The sequence below is a fragment of the Diabrotica virgifera genome, chromosome 2 (assembly GCF_917563875.1).
Source record: "Diabrotica virgifera virgifera chromosome 2, PGI_DIABVI_V3a".
NCBI classification, from domain to species: domain Eukaryota; kingdom Metazoa; phylum Arthropoda; class Insecta; order Coleoptera; family Chrysomelidae; genus Diabrotica; species Diabrotica virgifera.
Genome location: NC_065444.1, coordinates 74,649,543 through 74,667,943, shown reverse-complemented (window position 1 = coordinate 74,667,943; position 18,401 = coordinate 74,649,543). Strand labels below are relative to the sequence as shown.

Here is an 18,401-nt window from a genome sequence, read left to right as displayed (position 1 = left end):
AAAATTAATTTTAAAACAAAATTTGAGAAATTAAATAGGATTAGGTGTAAATAAACAAGAAACTTATTTAAATTAAGTGACAGCAGTATTTTATGTTTTGTTCTTGAAGAACGACTGACAGATCAGGATAATAAGGATATAGACTCCAATGATTTGTTTAATGAAATTAAAGCGTTAAAGTTATTTTCATTACCTGATGATACTGATCCCTTAATTATTTTAGAATCTCCATACTTTAAAATGTACTCATTTCACTTAAAATTCTTTTGACATTGCCTGTGTCAGTAGCTTTTGGCAAGCGATCTTTTTCAGAGTTAAAAATATTATTAAAAGTCATTTAAGGAGAATGCTTCAAGAAAGATTGCCTGGACTATAGCAATATTAGCAATTGCACAAAAAATTTTTGATGGTATAAATTTTAGCGATGTAATTATGTAATGAATTTGCAACAGCAAGTTTCGGAAAATATCGCTACTACAACCTATTTTTCTATTGTACCTATAGCCCAGAAAATGAACGTGAAATGCGGCGATACTGCGTAATTTTCAGAGTAACCACTGAATTGCTTGAATATTTGGATTAAGGTTCTATTTACTCTCCCCTTCAAAGTTGAACTTGTGCCCTTGGTTGCTTTTGCTTGGGGGGTTAAAGTTATCCCTTCTCCGGGGTGAAAAATATAGGTTTAAAATAAGTCCGGAAATGGATAAACTGACTAATTCTATGCAACTTTTGTTCTATAGAGTTTTCTAACTAAATCAATATTTTTCAGTTATTTTCGGGTGAAAATGCTTATTTTTCAACAAAAAAACACGTTTTTAGGCGGGTTTTCGCAAATAACTCAAAAACTAAGTAGTTTATCGAAAAAAATATATTTTATCAAAAATGTAGCTTATAAAAAACAAAAAAAATTGTGTGTACGTACATGATGTCTTTAGACCTAGTAAAAGCACAATTGGAACTCATAAAAAATACGTTCTTATTCGTCAAATTTCAAATCGAATATTTCAACGTGAAATAACCAAAAAATGAAGGACTTTTCGGAGAAAACGCATTAAAATTTATCATGACTTCTAAAGTTCAGTGTTTTGCTTTATTTCAAGCACCTGCCTACCGTCAGAAAAATAAATAGATAAACATGAACCAAAATGCCTTAAGGGGTGCCAAAATCCGGTTTTGCACACAGGCGCCAGTAACCCTTGCGGTGGTCCTGCCCACTTACACTTATGCCCGATTTCACCAACGATACCTAAATATTTAAGAATTACCTAAGTGGGTTTAGGTACTTCCTAACTCTAAAACGGATTTCACCATACGATAAGAATTGCCTAAACCGCTTAAGCATTACCTTAAGTTAGGATACGGATTTCTATCTCCCTAAACTTTAGGTATTATCGTTGACACTCGGGTTATATTTTTACAATTTTGATTAATGTACTTGTGACGTTTGTCAATAATTGGCTTCTTACCTTAATTTTTCTGTTATTCTGTAATATTAGGTATATTATTAGTTGTAATTTTGTATTTTCTTTTATATTATTAATATAATATGTGTTGGAAAATATAGAAAATCCTTTGAAGTTTTTTACAGGTCTGTTGACAAAATTATGTAGTCTACCTACTACCTAACAAACTAGTGTTGTGTTTCAAAAACCCATTCATGATATAACTAAAAGTGTGTCATTAAAAAATTAATAATAAAAAGCAATTTTCAGCATATTATATATTTTAAAATTATTTCAATAATGGCAATTCAACTAACTTCAATTTTTCGTCATATGTGAAATTTACAACTCTTTTCTTTTCCTCCATTTCACTGTGCATATACAAATAACATACAAGACTATATTTATTATATACAAACTTAATGCACAAAGAACTAACTACTAAATAAAATAACTATAACAGTACAAAACTGAATAAAACCAAATTGGCAAACAAACAATAATGACAAATAATCGAAAAAGTAAGAAAATGTCATCTTATTCTTCTTTTTATTTATCAAAAATAGTTCAAACGTACCCTAGGTGATACCTAGGAAAGCATTTCCTAGATAAGCAGTTTTTTTAGTTGTGAAATGCCATTGTTCCTAAGTATTGACTTAAGAAGTTCCTATCGATAAGAATTACTTAATAAGGCAACTGTTTAGGTATCGTTGGTGAAATCGGCATTAATCCCCTATTCCATAATTAGGCACCAACGACTGTCCATATTTAGATTTGTACATTAGTTCAAACTAGTATTAACATTTTTTCAAGTCGTAATGTTTTAATTACAGGTCATAAAATATCAAAATAAAGGTACTATCGATATAGGCAATAGCATAACAAGTATGTATTCATGCATAATAACCAATAATACTCGTTGAATATATTTACATTTGAAATTTTCTGCGAGACGATAAAACAAAACGCGCCTGTCAGACACGTATCGTTCGCGCATCTGACACAGAGGTGTGAATACGATAATAAAGAGAGCGACTGAAATAGAGGACGGTCTTGTAGTGCGCTTCCAATTTATATTTTCGGAGAAATCAAGGAACTCCATATTAGGGCACGATTCCATATTTGGTTACTTTCCTCTACTGGTATGTATGTACTTTATCACGGTTCCATGTAATACTAGACACATTTTTTAAATCATTAATTTTTGCCCAGAGAGAGAATTATACTTTATTGATTCTATGTACCAAAAGGCCGTCGATCGAAGTCTTTCAGCAAAAATTTTGCCCATTTGATTACTATCAGGGATATGTTTCACTTATTTCTCTCTTATAAACTCGTCTATACAAAAAAAGAAACTAAGAAATGTAGAAAAAATAATTTATTAATTAAAAAACATTCAGAACTTTATTACACATTCTTCAGATTTGTGTTAATATCACTCATACTTAATACAGCTTACATACAGATTCTTAATAATCTTCATCTTCTTCTTCAGTCATATCCTCCCGTTCTTCATCGTCAGTCATCTCCTGGACAAAGGAGTCATATTCTAAAACTTCATCATCACTTAAATGAGAATCACCCTCAACGAATGAAGCAAACCTAGAAATATTTAGATATTTTGGTACATTCTTCAAATTCATGTAAAATGCTCACCTCTTCACATCTTTTAGCTTTAAAACTGTCTTCCATTGATTGCAGTCTGGGCTTGAACAATAGTCCCTCAACGATTTCAATGCTTTCTCTGTTTCCACCACTCCTTGGTGATAGTATTCATCATTTGTGAGTAGTTTCTTTTTTGGTGGAAATTTTCTTTTCCTACACAATACATAAATGAACATTTTAAGTCTACGGAATTTATTTACTACAGAATTTTTTTTCTGTGCCAAAATTGGCAATATATTGACAAATTATAATAGTGAGCCAAAGCGACATGGGATAAAAGGGAAGTGAGTGTTCATAGTTTCACTTTTGGTGGAAATTTTCTTTTCCTAAACAATAAATAGGGGCATTTTAAAGAGTTAACATACTAGACAAACCTTGCTTACAGACATTGTTTACAGACAGTTTACAAACTTTTGACAAATTATCTGCAGGTGGTTAAAGAGAGGTTAATAAAATGGAAGTAGTTGTTCATAGTTTCACTTTTGGTGGAAATTTTCTTTTCCTATATAATAAATAGGCAGGTTTAAAATATTATAGAGTTAATTTACTAGGAGAATATTGTTTGTCAGAAAATTTACAATATCTTGAAACATTAGATGTATTTAAATAAAGACACGTCAATAAAATTGAACCCGGCAGTAAAATGTAGTTTCAATTTTAGTGGAAACTTTCTTTTCCTAAACAAAAAATATTGGCCTTTTAAAGGTTATAGATGCAGTTAATCGCGGAGACAGGTTAAAAAAGTGGAAGTGGTAGACAGTTTACATGCCTAATGGAAAATGAAACTACAGCATGTTATTATCGAAGAAAATAAAAAAAAATGTTTCAATAAGGGCTCAAAAAACAAATCTTCTAAACCTTGATTTTAAACTAGGAGGAGTAATTCAAATTTACCGCGCCGTAATGCTTGTTTGTAATTGGTCCAACCGCAGACAAGTTTACTCCATTATTTTATTACATTTTGACACGATTGACATTTATGAAAATTTTGACACTATTGGCATTTAAAATTCACAGGTTAATGGACCGTGATAGTCGTAGTTGGCTACTCTGGAAAGGTTTCCAAACAAAGCAAAAATCTGTCAAAAATTCACACGTCGTGTTTGTTTTCGTTTTTATAATTGGAATATATTGCTTGTAGGATGTTTATTTTTACAAAATGGTAGTGTGTTGGGTACCCGTTATTGTAATCAATGCTCAGTAGTATATTTCCCACCTTATTTCCAAATGGGACTGGTTAAGAACCTGAAGAAACGCAGTATGTACTACGTAGTGTGTAAATCCTTGATTTTGTGTAGGACATTTATAAAATTAAAATGCAATATGATTGATATGACTAACAAGGATTGTGTCTTTAGAAAAAATGTGCAGATGATTGTTAAAACAAAATAAAATTAAAAATGATTACACAAATCACGTGAATAATCAATTGACAGACGTCAAACGTTTGATTTGTTTGGAAACCTTTTTGACGTTTTGACGTCACACTATCACGGTCCATTAAGTTATATCGGCGATTTTTTGCGATTTCTGCGTTATTCCTTTAATTTGTAGATTGTTAGTCTACATTTATATAAAAAAAAACAACTGTTTTAAGAACTCTTTAGCGACGTATTAATATAATGTAATATTAATGGACTTATCCTAAGTGAGGGCCGCACAGTGGTGAATTTCGCCGGAAACCTGGTCAAAAAGGAAAAAATTTAAGTTTATAGGTATACTCCGAGAAATTTTATATGAACTTTGCTCTGTAGGTAATTGAGAATCATAAACGGGCGTTAAAGGTAAAACAATACAAGCAGATCATGCATGGGCGCCCATATAAAAAAATTTTAGGGGAGGGGCAGACGTGAATATGTTGCACATTACATTTTGTATATCTACTGTGAATAACAATATATAGTTTAAAGCACCAGAAAAGCTAGGGGTGGCCGTGGCCGTGCCCATGGGTATGGGCGCCTATGAGATCATATGTTTAAATTAGTGTAAAGTTGTGATTGAACGACAGCGGACCGAATAAAAAAAGTGTGTTATACAATTATTGAGGCATTGTTCAGTTTTCATTTAAAACTATAGACGTGTATTATTTTGTTAGTTTATAGTGGATGCTATTTCTGGAGGCAAGTGGAGTATTTTAATATACTTTTTAGACTGATTTTTTCGTAAAATAGACTTTATTTACCACATATTTGCAAAATAATGGCAAGAATTTTTAATCGTTTTAAGTTTTATAAGTTTTAAAAAGGGAAAAATAAAAAAGTCTGCTTTGGTCATCAAAAAGTTTTTGCTTAATAAATAGTTCAATATGTATATAAAAATTCCTCAAAAAATCATCTGCAAAAAGTTGCAAACTTCTTCTTTTTCTTAACTTTTAAGTCCTTTTACTGTTATGTATAATCCTATGTCTTTGCTTCCTTATTTTTATATTTTTTAATAATTTTGGTCGTGCGAGCTAAAAATTTTGAATTTTTTAAAAATGAAATGCATTAACGAAACTTTGTGTTAAGAAGCCACAAATTGGTAGGTAATAATTATAATTAATGGTATCCATTTACAAAACAATTTAGATGTATTAAGAGTTGACTTACCTATTTTGGCTTCTTAATATAAAGTATCGTTTATGCATTTTATTTTTAAAAAAGGCAAAATTTTTGGACTCACACAACCAAAAATATTAAAAAATATAAAAATAAGGAAGCAAAAAGATAGACCTATACATAAAGGTAAAAGGACTTAAAGATTAAAAAAAAAGAAGAAAGCAAAAAAAATCAAAAAACGCCGGTTTTTGTGTAAAGAAAACTTTAAATTTACTGGATCAGCTGCGTCATATTTTGTTCTTACTCTATTAACTGACCATAACGTTAAAGTCTCTCAATGCAGAAATTCTCCAGCATGTTACATTTTTTTAAATTAAAAATTCCACTCAGTTTGCAACTTGTTACAGATAATTTTTTGAGGAGTATTTATATACATGTTGAACTATTAATTAAGCATCTTGGCTGACCAAAGCTGACTTTTTTATTTTTCCCATTTTAAAACTTGGTAAACAGTAAACGATTGAAAATTCTTCCCATTATTTTGTAAATATGTTGTAAATAGAGTTTATTTTAGGAAAAAATCTAAAAAGTATATTAAAATAACCCACTTACCTCCAGAAATAGCATCCACTATAAAATAACAAAATGATACACGTCTATAGTTTTAAACGAAAACCTAACAATGCCTCAATTGTATAACACACTTTTATTCGGTCCGCGTTCGTTCAATCCCAACTTTACACTAATATAAATGTAGGATTGTAAATACTTTACCTTATATTTTAAATTCCCCTGTATATCATTTTTCTTAATTATTAGTACGAGAACGGGATAAGGGTCTTACATTATGGACGTTGGCACAGATGTGCAGAACGAATTGGGGATTACGGCGACGGTAGCGGACTACTTTTAATTTTTGTAGTTTTGGGTTATTGGAAGATGTCGGTATATGCTTTGAACCAATTTTAATTGGGTTGTTTCACAGGAAAAGGGAGATTAGCCTAAGACGGTTTGTTTTAGCGTAGGGAAAGAGAACGAATACATTCAGTCGATATAACATCACAGCGACGACCAGACGCGTTCTTAGGAATAATACTTAGAAAAGACGAATTAAGACGGGTATTATATTGATTAGACGAAAATTATCTATAAATACATTTCATTTTTGTAAGAATAAGAACACGTAAGATTTTGGTCGCAATTACACACTTTTACATTTCGTCAATTTAATGGTATCAATAATTTAGTCATCTATTTTATTAATTAAAACTGTTAAACATCAAACGGACTTTTATTACGATTGTCTTTAAAGGAATCCTAAATAAATATGTGATATGCTTGTATTGTTCTACCCTCAACGGCCGTTTATGATTCTCAAGAACCTACAGAGCAAGATTCATACAAAATTTCTCGGAATATATAAACTTAAATTTTTGTATTTTGGCCAGGTTTTCGGCAAAATTCACCACTGTGGCCCGTAGGGGTTGAAATCGATATTTCAAGCACATTTTTTTTGAAAGTACAGTGGAACCTCGATAAGTCGGCCCCCGATAACCCGGAGGTCCGGCTAACCCGGACCGATTTTCATCAGACAAACATTTCAACAATAAAAATGTATGTATTATGTTAAAACATTTTATCTGTAGCCGCTTCTGGAATGTCTTAAAAATATCGAGTTTCATTGATAAAACTTGGCTTGAGACCATAATATAATTGAGATAATGGGTATTCGTAATTTGAACTATACGGTAAAAATGACTCATGGCACACGGCGGTAGCGGCGGCAGAGCGACGATCATTATCCATTATCGGGCTATCGCAAACAACAGGCACCTTTTATTCCTTTATTTATTTTCAACTGTCTTTTAAAAAATTATTTTTAGAACAATGGTCTTTTAAACTTTAAACAATGAATATATCATCAATGTCATCTTCTTAAATAACATAACATCGCTCCGGTGGCAGACGAAATTGACACGTAACCGAAACTGACTGAGTTTTTTTTTACCTAGAAATGAACAATACTCTATCTATACTGTATATGCTATACTCTATACAATATACAACTATAATAGGTAAGTTAGTTAGATGTGTACTGTGCATATATATTTCATGTTATTTTAAATATAACGGACTTTATCTATAAGTATACCGTATTTTATTAATTTTTACAATGCTCTCCGGCTAACCCGGATTTTCGATAACCCGGATCGGCCGCGGTCCCGATTAATCCGAGTTATCGAGGTTCCACTGTATGGTAAATTATTATATTTTTAAATTAAATAGGTATATTCAGTACAATTCATAGATTATTCAAGAAAAAATTCAAGGAAAAATATTGAAAAATAAGCCAACGATGGCAAATTTTTAAAGACACCCCAAAAAACAATGAATTTTGCGGTGGACATCAGAACTCATCATTGGATCATGTAAACAAAGAATTCAAAAAAAATTTATTAGCTTATGAGTTTTTCGACGTAACGCTGTCGAGTTTTTTAGTTTTATCGACTTTTGACTTTTTGATATCACTCAGAAGTCAAAACAACGAATTTTGGTGGTTTTGCAAGAAAAGGTGACAATGAACATATTTATTATTGTTAAACAAAAATTAAGCATAAAACAAAAAATATGTCGACAGCGTTACCTCAAGGAATGTCTAAATAAAATAAATACTTATATACCAGATTCCAGGTGGGTCGGTCAAGTAGTTTTTAAGTTACAATGTCTACAACCTTTGAAAAAAACAGTTTTGAGGAGAACGCGTTTAAAGTATTGTCAACTTTTATTTTCAATTTCTTTTTTGTCTGTAAAATCTGAAAGTGATGCACACCGGAATATGTTTTTGAATCGCGGAGTAATTTACAAAAGAAAATGAGAACAGCTGTTGACCGTTGTTCAACAAGCGAGTCGAAGGTTGGGATATTCAACACCCTCTACCTCCCTACCTTCGAGTCGCTTTGCAGCAAGTTCGCGCCAGCGCGCTTGAGCGTTGTGAGAAACCGTCAACATATGTTCTCATTTTCTTTTGTAAATTACTCCGCGATTCAAAAACATATTCCGGGGTGCATCACTTTAAGATTTGACAGACAAAAAAGAAATTGAAAATAAAAGCTAATAAACGAGTTTTCCTCAAAACTGATTTTTTCAAAGGCTGTAACATTGTAACTTAAAAACTACTTGACCGACCCACCTGCAATTTTGTATATTTTTATTTTATTTAGACATTCCTTAAGGTAACGTTGTGGGCATATTTTTTGTTTTATGCTTAATTTTTGTTTAACAATAATAAATAATTTGATTTTTTGCAAAACAAATTCGTTGTTTTGACTTCTGAGTGATATCAAAAAGTCAAAATTCGATAAAACTAAAAAACTCGACAGCCTTACCTCGAGTCTTTTTGAATTTTTTGTTTACTATGATCCAATGATGAGTTCTGATGTCCACCGCAAAATTCATTGTTTTTTGAGTGTCTTTAAAAATTTGCCACCATTGGCTTATTTTTCAATATTTTTCCTTGAATTTTTTCTTGAATAATCTATGAATTGTACTAAATATGCCTATTTAATTTAAAAATAAAATAATTCTACCATATTTTCAAAAAAATGTGCTTGAAATATTGATTTCAACCCCTGCGGCCCCCCTTAAGGGTAGCTATGACACGATTTTGATAGGCAACCCATGCTAGAAATATTTGTCTATGTATGAAATTTAATAAAAAAATGTTTCATCCGGAAAGCAGATGAGTGCAGGTCGACCTATATTCGGATCCCGTACTGATATATCACAGGTTGATACAATCATAATTTTAAAACGGACACTTCTCAATCAATTTTGAAGTGTTGTGTAACGTTTAAGTATGATTCAATATTAAATAATTTATTTTAAACTCAAGATCGTTTCTTTTCAAAAATTTTATACATTTTATAGAGTAGGTATGACTAGATAATGAAATATAAAAAATATTTTATGATTTAGTTTGAACGCTTTTTGCACAAAAGATTCCGTTTCATCAGGAGCATCTAATAACTTGATGCAAAAGTCAACACATATCTAAATATGTAGTTGATTTTTTTACTTACCAGTAAGTTCTGGGAGCCGTTTTCCACTTTTGAGGCAAATGGTAGCCAATGAGCAATATAACTATTTGAGCCATGGCAGCTTCTGAGTAATCGCTGCTATTATAAATGGAACAAAGTCCTGCAAACTGAAGGGCCCATTTTATTAAGTTAATTGTTCGCTCGTTCTCGACGGGACCCCATCTGTAGCACACTAAAATGAAGATATTTTAATATATAGGCTTTTCCTTGATCGAAGTAATCGATTATGTTTCTTCAATGTTTTTGGTTAACTGTGTGCAAATGTTGCACGCCCTTTGAAAATAGCTTTACTTGGTAGTTTCAAAAATTCATCATCAAAATAGTTCATTTTGAGAAAATGACATTTAAAAATATCTAAGCCATAAATATTGTATTTTTTAAATTTTGTTGTACTAACTACTAGGCTAAAAATAAATTTTCAATAGTTTATATCATACTATCTTAACTTAACTGCCTCCATTTGTATAATTCTATCCTTAGGTCAAGTTTATTCGCTTCTGTTTTATATTTTTTGAGGTATATTTTGTATTGCCTATGATCCTATATTTTTTCCTTGTTACAAACTATTTTAATAATGATACTAATCTTCCTATTTCCTCATAACTACCGAATACTGTTACATTTACTCTTTCTTCTTCACTGTGGCCACTTCCTAAGGAGTCATCAATTTCGTTGTTACAAAAAGGTGCCTTCTTGAAAAGTGTGTGACAAAACCTTCAGAGCATTCGTTACTCATTAAACAAGCATTTGTTATATACAAAGATACCATGCTCATTTCATATATGTACATACAAAGATACCAGAAATATATATACTTACATACAAAACTTATAAATCCAGAAAACAGTATGTACCACATAACATAAAACTTGTAGTCAGTTAAAATAACTTGAATATTTTCCCACAACAACTTCCACAAGTATATCACAAGGGTCCAGCCCATACCAACTACTCCATACATAAAAGGTTTCTAAAATAAATAAAAATAAATGTTGAATATGTTGCCTGTGCGAGTCCATCTGTATTGGAAAATTAAAGAAATGAATAGACTTACTGATAATCACTTTTATTTTACCACTGATGGATGGTTTTGCTTTCTGTTAAGAGTAATGTCAACAAACCCGTACTCGAGGAAGAATTGTATGTTAAGGAATAAAATGTATGATGTTATATGCAGATATTATTAAAATAAATACACTAAGCATTAAAATTAACGTACCACCTTGAAAATAGGACATTTTTTATGTCTCGTATTTCCTAAACCTGTTGTCCGATTTCAGTGATTTTTTTTAATATTTTATAACTTTATTCTTCAAGATTATCGATGTAATAATATTGTTGCTAAACAGATAAGTGTCATTGTATACCAGGTGTACCAATGATAGTGTATTTTTTCCTCAAAGTTTGGAACATACTGTAGAATATTCTAGCGTATATAAAATATTGAAATTAAAACACAACTGTAGCGTTAGGCTTTCTTAACATTTTGCTTTTTGATTCATTTGCTTATGTTGGATAATAAAAAAGTTAGGTACTTTAACAAGTAGCAACGTTCTTCATCAATACAGGGTGTTTCTAAATAAGTGCGACAAACTTTAAGAGTTAATTCTGCATGAAAAAATAATGACCGTTTGCTTTATAAACCGCAAATCTTCTTCCGCAAATGCTTCGTTTCCGAGATACGGGATGTTGAATTTTTTCTTACAAACTGACGATTTATTTATTGCTCTAAAACCGGTTCAGATGTGCAAATGAAATTTAGTAGGTTTTAAGAGGTAGTTATTGCCCATTTTTTGGCATACAATTAAGAATTTTATATTCACCATTGGCGTGCATACAAAATGGTGAATTCTTAATTGTATGCCAAAAAATGCGCAATAATTACCTCTTAAAACCTACCAAATTTTATTTGCATATCTCAACCGGCTTTAGAGCAATAAATAAATAGTAAGTTTGTAAGAAAAAATGCAACATCCCGTATCTCGGAAACGAAGCATTTGCGAACATATGTTTATAAAGCAAACGGTTCTTATTTTTTCAAGCAGAATTACCTCTTAAAGTTTGTCGCACTTATTTAGAAACACCCTGTATTGATGAAGAACGTTGCTAGTTTTTAAAGTACTCAACTTTTTTATTATCCCACATAAGCAAATGAACCAAAAAGCAAAATGTTAAGACAGTGGCGGATCCAGCATCTTCAAGAGAGGGGGGGCGATTGGCTAAATTTATATGAAAAATAAATGAACAAATGAATGTTTTTATAATTTTTATATATAACTTGATTTGAGAGGGGGCCGATTGCCCCATCGCCGCATCGCCCTCCCCTGGATCCACCACTGTGTTAAGAAAGCCTAAGGCTACAATTGAGTTTTAATTTCAATATTTTATATACGCTAGAATATTCCACAGGGTGTTCCAAACTTTGAAGAAAAAACACACTATCATTGTTACACCCGGTATACAATGACACTTACCTGTTTAGCAACAATATTATTACATCGTCCCAATTGTGCCGTTTCTAGATGTTTTTTCAATTTTTACTTAACATATTTAAAATCATCCTCCACCTCCAAGTTTTTCAACCTTGAAGGAATTTTTCCAATAATTTTTTTTATATAAAAAAATAGGATCTTTCTTTGGTAGTGGTAATTTATTGTTTTTGGCCATAGTTCTGATGATGACTTTGTAAGCCGAAAGCACTCAGCTAGGAAATTAAATGTTTTTACACTTCAAATTTTTTTTCGCATTTGTTTAAATAAAAATAGGTCTAAAAACGACTATATATACAATCTGTGCCTAATATCTGATGGAGTATTGGTCCATGAGTTCATGCCAAGCTTACAATTGCTAACTTTTCTAAATGTCACTAACTTTTAATTAATCACAAAGTACAACACTTACCTTGGGAATTACTTTGCTTATAATATATATTAACACCAGGACTGACGCACATATACCGAAGGCAATTCCAGTTACATAGTGGAAAAAAGTGTTTTTGCTTAAAGTACCTGCCGAAAGGTATACAAAAAGGCCAATTCCTAGCAATATTATCTTCCAAAAATCAATATCTAAAATATATAAAATATTTTGCCACATTCATCATTTCAGATTACAAATTAATTTAGATTAGTATACACGAGGGGCTTAAAAGCAAAACAATTCAAATCTACTTTCATAAAAAATTGAATTAGGTACTCATTGTTAAAATTTCCTTGGCTGTCTGTTATATTGGTAACAAGTTTTATTTGCAAAACAAATAAAATCATCAGCAGTTTAGTTGCTGAAATATTAGCTTAAAATCAAAACAAAAAAAGCATAAACAGAAGCAACAGCAGTTTTTTGCTGTTTTCTCAAAAGTTGCATCTTTGTATTTAACATGTTTTGATTGTATGCCCCTCACATATTCTATACAATTACCAGCCAGAACTCACGACAATTGCAACGAATTTGACAAAGAATAAGGACAAGATTAAGTTTGATGATGAAAGTGAGTAAAAAACAGCAAAAAATAATATAGCGTCCACATATCAGGGAACAAAATAGAACAAATACAAAGAATACAAAAAAATATACTAAAAATAGCAATATGGAATATTAAGATATTATTAAGGACTGGAAAGAGGGAAGAAGTAGCAAGAGAGTTAAAAAGGTATACAAGTGACAAATCACAAAAGAACAATATGTATTTATGTACAACAGTGGATATGACAAACAAGGCAAGAATAGAGTGGGGTTTTAGATAAATAAAAAAAATAAACAGCATAACAAAGGTCAATCCAATAGATAAAAGGATCGCCACACTGAGACTAAAAATGGAAAGACCTAATAATTCTATGAAAACCTAAATAAAGCATGCAACGAAATACCAAAAAAGACATGCTATTAATATTGTAAGATGCAAACCCACAACTGGACAAACAAGGATACTTGAAAGACATAGTTGAAAACACAATAGAAACTCTACATGACAGGAAAGAATTCTGAAAGGCAAAAAAACATTAAATGAATAGGCAAGAAACATGGAATCTGCTGAGAAGCAAGACTCTAAGTAAGAGAACAAAGATGAACCTGTATAAGACTTCAATAAACCTGTTGTTACATAAATGGGCTGGAAAAAATGACAACAAGAAAGAGGAAGATAGCCTTGTGAAATGTGAAAGAAAAATAATGGGAATAATACTGGGCCCCAATGTAAGAATAGAGGAAGAAAGAAGAATGAGAACAAATGCAGAAATTGAATCAGAATAAAAGGGAGCAAATATAGTCAGAAACATAAAATCTCTTCCATTGGAATAGCTAAGACATTATACAGAGACACTCACACTCAGACATGCTGAGAATGATAACTAACTGGACACCACAATGGCTCAGGTGTAGAAGAAGGCCTAGAACCTAGAAGACAATGGCTGGATGATGTAGAAGAAGATATAAGAGCAATGAATGTTAAATACTCGAAAGTTCAGTGCAAGGACAGGAAGAAATGGAAAAAAGTCACTACAGCAGCAAAAACACACAGCAAGCTATAAATAAAATATAGAGGAATAATCCACCTCACCCAATAATAGGATTTTAATCGCCATGGCGTTAGCTATAATGTCTAGGGATTGTAATGCTTAATGAATGAATAAATTAATTTAGAAACAGATTAAGTGAACAAAATAATTTGAATCAGTTTCAAAGTATGGTATATTTTCTAGTACAGTATGAAGTAAAATAAACAGTGCTGAAATGAATATTGAAATGTTTATGATTATTTATACAACATATACATGATATAGCCTTGCAAACATTATTCACGAAGATGTATGTTCTCGATAAAAAATATGTTAAAGATGTACTCTGGCCAGTGGCGGATCTATGGGCAGGGAAAATAAGGAAATTTCCCCTCCTAACAAGGTCCAAAACTAAAGAAAAAAAATTGTTCAAACATAAAAATATATTTGCTGACATGAAACCGAAACCACAGAAAGACAAATTCAACCCAATAAACACAGTAGTTAGGAAAATTATTTATTAGTCTTTTTTTATGTCTTTTGGTTGGTTTTTCATTTTAAGTTCTCCCCTAAGGCAAATTTCCCCTCCTGCCTCTGGCACAAAAAAATTTGTAATTCCAGTCCTCAGTTCTGAAATGGCAGACGGAGGATCTGTCTGACTCCTTTAGCATTCCCCATGTGTACGCATCTGGTGGTGTTAGTTCTGGTGAGTGGAAACTCCCAAAATGATCGTACTGTATTCAAAGAGACTTCCTGGCAGTGTGACAGGCTGTACCGTCCTGGTGAAACCATTGTTGATTTTAAGCTTGGACCATTTTCGTAAAAATTTTTTCTGTAAAACTGGGAACCATTCTGACGCACCTAATATTATCACGACATTCACATATGTTATAACAATGTTCGGAAACCACTCAGTACGTTTTGGCGCCTGACACATACAAATTTGAGGCATACGAATTTCAGTAGGTAGGTACTGTTTATTTTGCCACATACCATAATTCAATAGCTGAATCTCAAAAACATCTATATCTGGCAGTAGAAAACAAATTAAGGACTGAAATGGCGTCTTCAAATTTTCTAATAATAAATTTTTGCTTTGTGTATATTTTTCAATTTTCTGTACCTTCTATTTTTATATCTAAAAATGTGTTACTAAGCAAGAAACAACTCAATAAATAGCAACATAAGAGTTCTTTCGTTTAGATTTTGTTTTATTACAAAGTAAATAATATTCAAAGCACAAGTGATAACAAGACTTACTGATAACATTAAACCTAACAGTGTATCTTGCACTGCTCTTTACACCGATACAGGTTGAATTAAAAGGATTGATTTTAAAACTTTTCTGTTTAACTGGAAATAGGCTGGTTGACCAATAAAACCTGTTTTTAGAATATTCTAGCAACACATCTTCTGGAGAGGATCCTTCATATAATGTATAGTCATCGTTAGGATGGTTCAAGTGAAACTGCAATGTATAAATAGGTATATTAGCCCATTATATACACTGCGCGTCATAGAAAACGGGCACCCTAAAAAATGGGTAATATTTGAGGTTGCGTATCTCCTAAACCTGTTGTCCGATTTAAGTGATTTTTTGAATATGTTATAGCTTTGTTCTTTGTCAATATCTCTGTAATAATATTTTTGCTAAACAGGTAAATTTTCATTGTATACCGGGTGTACGAATCAAACTGTGTTTTTTTCTCAAAGTTCGCAACACCCTGTGGAATATCCTAGCATTTATAAAATACTGAAATTAAAACTCAACTATAGCCTCAGGTTTTCTCAACATTTTGTTTTTTGATTCATTCGCTTATGTTGGATAATACAAAAGTTAGGTGCTTTAACAATTAGCCATGCTCTTTTTCAGTACAGGGTGTTTCTTAACAAGTGCGACAAACTTTAAGGGGTACTTCTGCATTAAAAAATAATGACAGTTTGCTTTATAATCGTATGCCCGCAAATGCTTCGTTTGTGAGATACGGGATGTTGAATTTTTTCTTACAAACTGACGATTTATTTATTGCTTTAAAACCAGTTGAGATATGCAAATGAAATTTGGTGGGTTTTAAGACGTAGTTATTGCACATTTTGTAACATACAATTAAGAATTTCATATTTACCATTGGCGTGCATACGGGTAATATGATTGATCATGTTACCCATATGCACGCCAATAGTGAATATAAAATTCTTGATTGCAAGTCAAACAATTCGCAATAACTATCTCTTAAAACCTACCAAATTTCATTTGCATATCTCAACCGGTTTTAGGGCAATAAAATAAATCGTCAGCTTGTAAAAAAAAATTAACATCCCGTATCTCGTAAACAAAGCAATTGCTGACATAAGTCTATAAAGCAAACGGTCATTATTTTTTCATGCAGAATTACCCCTTAAAGTTTGTCGCACTTATTTACAAACAACCTATACTGATGAAGAACATGACTAGTTGTTAAAGCACGTAACTTTTGTATTATCCAACATAAGAGAATGAATCAAAAAACAGAATATTCAGAAAACCTGAGGATATAGTCGGGATTTCATTTCAGTATTTTATAAAGACTAGAATATTCCACAGGGTGTTGCGAACTTTGAGAAAAAAACACAGTTTGATTCGTGAACCCTGTATACAATGAAAATTTACCTGTTTGGCAAAAATATTATTACAAGGATATTGACAAAGAATAAGGCTATAACATATTCATAAAATCACTTAAATCGGACAACAGGTTAAGGAGATACGCGAGATAAAAAATGACCCACCTTTTAGGGTGCCCGTTTTCTATGACGCGCAGTTTAGTTCCCAATGTTGCGTAAACGCAACATTTTTAATTGTATTTTTTTAATGCATCAGTATTTGAATAACATTTTTACAGAATACAGACAACTTTTACAGATTACAGAATAAAGCAAGAAGAAGATGCAGACAAGCAAAAGTACAACACTGTATATATCTGGACCTCGGAGGTAAACTACACTATGTTGATATGGTGTTATTTTGAACAAGTTCCTTTAACACATTGACGGACAGTGCATCAAATGTATAAGCTACATTAATAGAAATTAGAACGTCTATGGACGTTATATCTGTCAACGTGTTAATCCCCTTATTTTATTAGTTGGATTATACAAATTGGTTATATATTATCATTAAAATATTGTCATATTGTCTTTCAACCAATTATGGGATATATCAGATTTTTATTAACATAATAAGTGCTCTAAACTTTGTTTCAAACACAGACTAAACACAATTGCTCGAAATGACATAGTGGTGTTTACCTCCGAGGTTCAGATATATAAGTGTCAAATCCATCTGCATCCAAATTGCTTTGAACAATTTCACAGTAATTAAAAATTATATACTTTTTCTCAAATTTGTTCTAAGAAATCCCAGCGTTGCATATTCGCTAAATTTTGTTATGAAAAACCTAAGGACTTTTATTTTTTTTTTAACTTGATAGATGAGTATTAAGTATATTTTAGCAATAAAAAACACAGTTTATTATTCTTTTTTAAGCTTGGGAACTAATGGGTTAAAATGAGTCATTTCAATGGGTTACAGTTACAGTTTACCTACATACCATTACACTCTGCCATGTGTAAATTATAGATTTCTTCCTGCCTTTATAACAAAATGTTTGTAATTCGAGACCCCCATTTGAATCAAATGTGAACTTTTCTGCATTTTCCAAGTGATGTACTAGAAACAAATTAATATAATTATTATATCCTTATGAAACCAATATTTTAAATTTGGTAATAAAAAATTATCTTACCATTTTGATAGCCCGTTGCTGGATTTAATTGAATTATAGAGATTACCAATGATAAAAACAATTTTCTGGACATTGTTATCCTAAAAATAAAACAACAAACAATTAAAAGCTTGAAACAACAATCAACCAACCAAAACCAAATAAAATCAAAATATTTTAAATTGAGGTTATGTTTCGACAGTTTATGGATAATACTCCAGCCACTGGCTACAATATTTTATGTTATTTACTTTTTTCTTTTCGCGTTGTAATTCCTTTTATATACATTAAAGCTAACAGAATAAATTAAAACTTGTTATTGACTCAGTGAGTTATATTTATTATATTACGGTAACTTGTAACTTCACTTCAAAAATCGTCGATATTTATAGCTCTCCGTTGT

The 18,401-nt window shown here is 31.4% G+C and overlaps 2 protein-coding genes across 4 annotated transcripts in view; one reads left to right on the top strand and one right to left on the bottom strand.

Annotated features, from left to right (window-relative positions):
• Positions 1-2,805: 2,805 nt before the first annotated feature.
• Positions 2,806-18,401, bottom strand: part of LOC114342824 (nuclear envelope integral membrane protein 1) — a 112,669-nt gene continuing 97,073 nt past the window's right edge. The window contains exons 1-9 of one of the 3 annotated variants that reach the window (XM_028293633.2): positions 18,250-18,397; positions 18,020-18,099; positions 17,825-17,943; positions 15,495-15,702; positions 12,643-12,809; positions 10,561-10,711; positions 9,724-9,913; positions 3,099-3,260; positions 2,806-3,044 (exon numbers count right to left, since the gene is read on the bottom strand). In XM_028293633.2, the coding sequence (XP_028149434.2) occupies positions 2,912-3,044; positions 3,099-3,260; positions 9,724-9,913; positions 10,561-10,711; positions 12,643-12,809; positions 15,495-15,702; positions 17,825-17,943; positions 18,020-18,092 (1,203 nt within the window). In that variant the 5' untranslated portion in view covers positions 18,093-18,099; positions 18,250-18,397 and the 3' untranslated portion in view covers positions 2,806-2,911. Of the gene's footprint in view, positions 3,045-3,098; positions 3,261-9,723; positions 9,914-10,560; positions 10,712-12,642; positions 12,810-15,494; positions 15,703-17,824; positions 17,944-18,019; positions 18,173-18,249; positions 18,398-18,401 lie in introns of those variants that run through there. The other 2 variants (XM_050643796.1, XM_028293632.2) reach the window with 2 other exon arrangements.
• Positions 10,123-18,401, top strand: part of LOC114329493 (venom carboxylesterase-6) — a 337,686-nt gene continuing 329,407 nt past the window's right edge. Inside the window, exon 1 of the mRNA XM_050643792.1 lies at positions 10,123-10,130. The gene's annotated coding sequence lies outside the window, so the exon portion shown is untranslated. The remainder of the gene's footprint in view (positions 10,131-18,401) is intronic.